General features: G+C 50.4%; 1 protein-coding gene across 3 annotated transcripts in view; it reads left to right on the top strand.

Moving 5' to 3' along the window:
• Positions 1-1222: 1222 nt before the first annotated feature.
• Positions 1223-1831, top strand: part of LOC121925361 (myelin protein zero-like protein 1) — a 40819-nt gene continuing 40210 nt past the window's right edge. For all 3 annotated transcript variants that reach the window (XM_042457417.1, XM_042457418.1, XM_042457419.1), the window contains exon 1: positions 1223-1347. In XM_042457417.1, the coding sequence (XP_042313351.1) occupies positions 1248-1347 (100 nt within the window). In that variant the 5' untranslated portion in view covers positions 1223-1247. The remainder of the gene's footprint in view (positions 1348-1831) is intronic.

Here is a 1831-nt window from a genome sequence, read left to right as displayed (position 1 = left end):
ATTAATTAACAATTTGTAAGCTGCTCTGAGAGCATTTTGGCTGAATAGCTGGGTATAAATATTCTAAATGAATAAATAAATAAATAAAGTACACTTATTAAATGAATGAATAAATAAAATACACTTGTTAAAATACAATAACAAAAACATCATTTTTAACCTGAGAGGACACCTCTCTATGAATCTCTAGGTCCTCTGGCGCAACTCTGTGTCAATGTCTGACAGATACTGGTCCTAGAACTGCACTGGAGGAGCTACAAAGGCCTAGTAGAGTATTCCCTCTAGGAATCTCTAGGTCTTTTGGTGCAACTTTCAGTTAAAGTTGACCATAGAGTTGTGCTGGAGGACCTAGATATTCCTAGAGAGAATCCGTGAACAATCAAATATGCAAATATGGGGGGGAAGAGTGTATAATAAGTGTATAATAAGTGCCTTTATTTTTATCTTGGTGGAGGGTTGGCGGTTATGTAATTTTATGATTTACTGTATAATGTATTTTTATCTTTTTTTATTGTAACCCCCCTCAATCCGTAAGGAGAAGTGGGCTAAAAATTATGATGATGATGATGATGATGATGATGATGATGATGATGATGATGACAAAGGAGGCTCCAAATGAGGCACAGCATTTTCTTGAGAGGAAAATTATTGTGACCAGCTTTTATTTATAGGAAACTGTAACTGTGAGGTAAGGAATAATAATAATAATAATGATAATAATAATAGTGAAAAATAATAATGAATAGTAATGTGAGGTCGGTGTATTTTGCAACCAGGTGGGGCTACTAAGGGGAGGAGCAGTGATTATAACGGTAGGAATAGAGGACAGAGCCCTTATGCCTCAGAGACTCTCCTGGGAGGCGAAGCGGGGCCAACACCTCCTCCCTCTCTTGCCCCCCCCCAAACTGCAGACATAATGGAACAGTCCAAAGGCTCCGCCTAAAGCCCAAAGGTAGCTCCCCATCACGTGACCGAAGAGAAGGAGGAGGCGGGGCGGTTCTCTCCTCCCCAATTGCCCACTTGGGTTGATGGACACCCGCGCCGCCCAATGGCTCCCTCCCGTGAGCAGCAAGGGGCGGGACTCGCCGCGAAGGAGGCGAAGGGATTCAGGAGGTGTGCGTGATTGGCAGCTCCTGGGCTCAATGGCTGAGCGGGGTTCCCCCATGGCTCCGCCCCCTTCCCCCCTCGGCTTTTGCTTGGGCGGGGAGGGAACAATGGGAGGAGGAGAAGGAGGGGGAGGCTGGAAAATGGCAGCGGCGACTGTGAGGAGGACGTTGCGGGGAAGAGGGGATGGCTGCGGCCGGAGGGAGCGGGCCTGGCTGCTGGTGCTGGCCTCCGCGTGCCTGGGTGAGTGCGAGCGAGGGACGGAGGGGCTTCGGGGAGGAAGGGAGGGAGCAGGGAGCCTCCTCTTCTCTTCCCTCTTCGCCTCCAGAGCCCAGGACGGAGGAAGGGGAGGCTCCTCCGGGGAAGAGCAGGCGCCGCAAGATGGAGGGGAAGGAAAGCAAGACACAGGGATGGAGGACGCCAGGAAGCTGAAAGGTCTCTCCTGACAGTCCTCCTCAAAATGGAGGGCGGGTTTTGTAGGTCATTGTTTCCAGGTGGGAAAGGAGGACCTCCGGCCGCCCTCATTGAAACCCCTGGCTTTCATTCCTCCTGGACAGAAGGTGGAAATGGAGGACAGGCCCTGGGAAAGGAGGACGCCTCTGGCCACCCTGCTCTGTGTGTGTGTTTTGGAGGCCCAGAGGTTCCCGTCCCCTGGCATTTTAGCCATGCTCAGAATGGAAGTGGAGGACAGGCCCTGGAAAAGGAGGACCCCATGGAAACCCCTGCT

The sequence above is a fragment of the Sceloporus undulatus genome, chromosome 3, assembly GCF_019175285.1.
Source record: "Sceloporus undulatus isolate JIND9_A2432 ecotype Alabama chromosome 3, SceUnd_v1.1, whole genome shotgun sequence".
NCBI lineage: Eukaryota > Metazoa > Chordata > Lepidosauria > Squamata > Phrynosomatidae > Sceloporus > Sceloporus undulatus.
The sequence above is the reverse complement of the archived record's forward strand: the minus strand, read 5'-3'. Positions and strand labels throughout refer to the sequence as shown.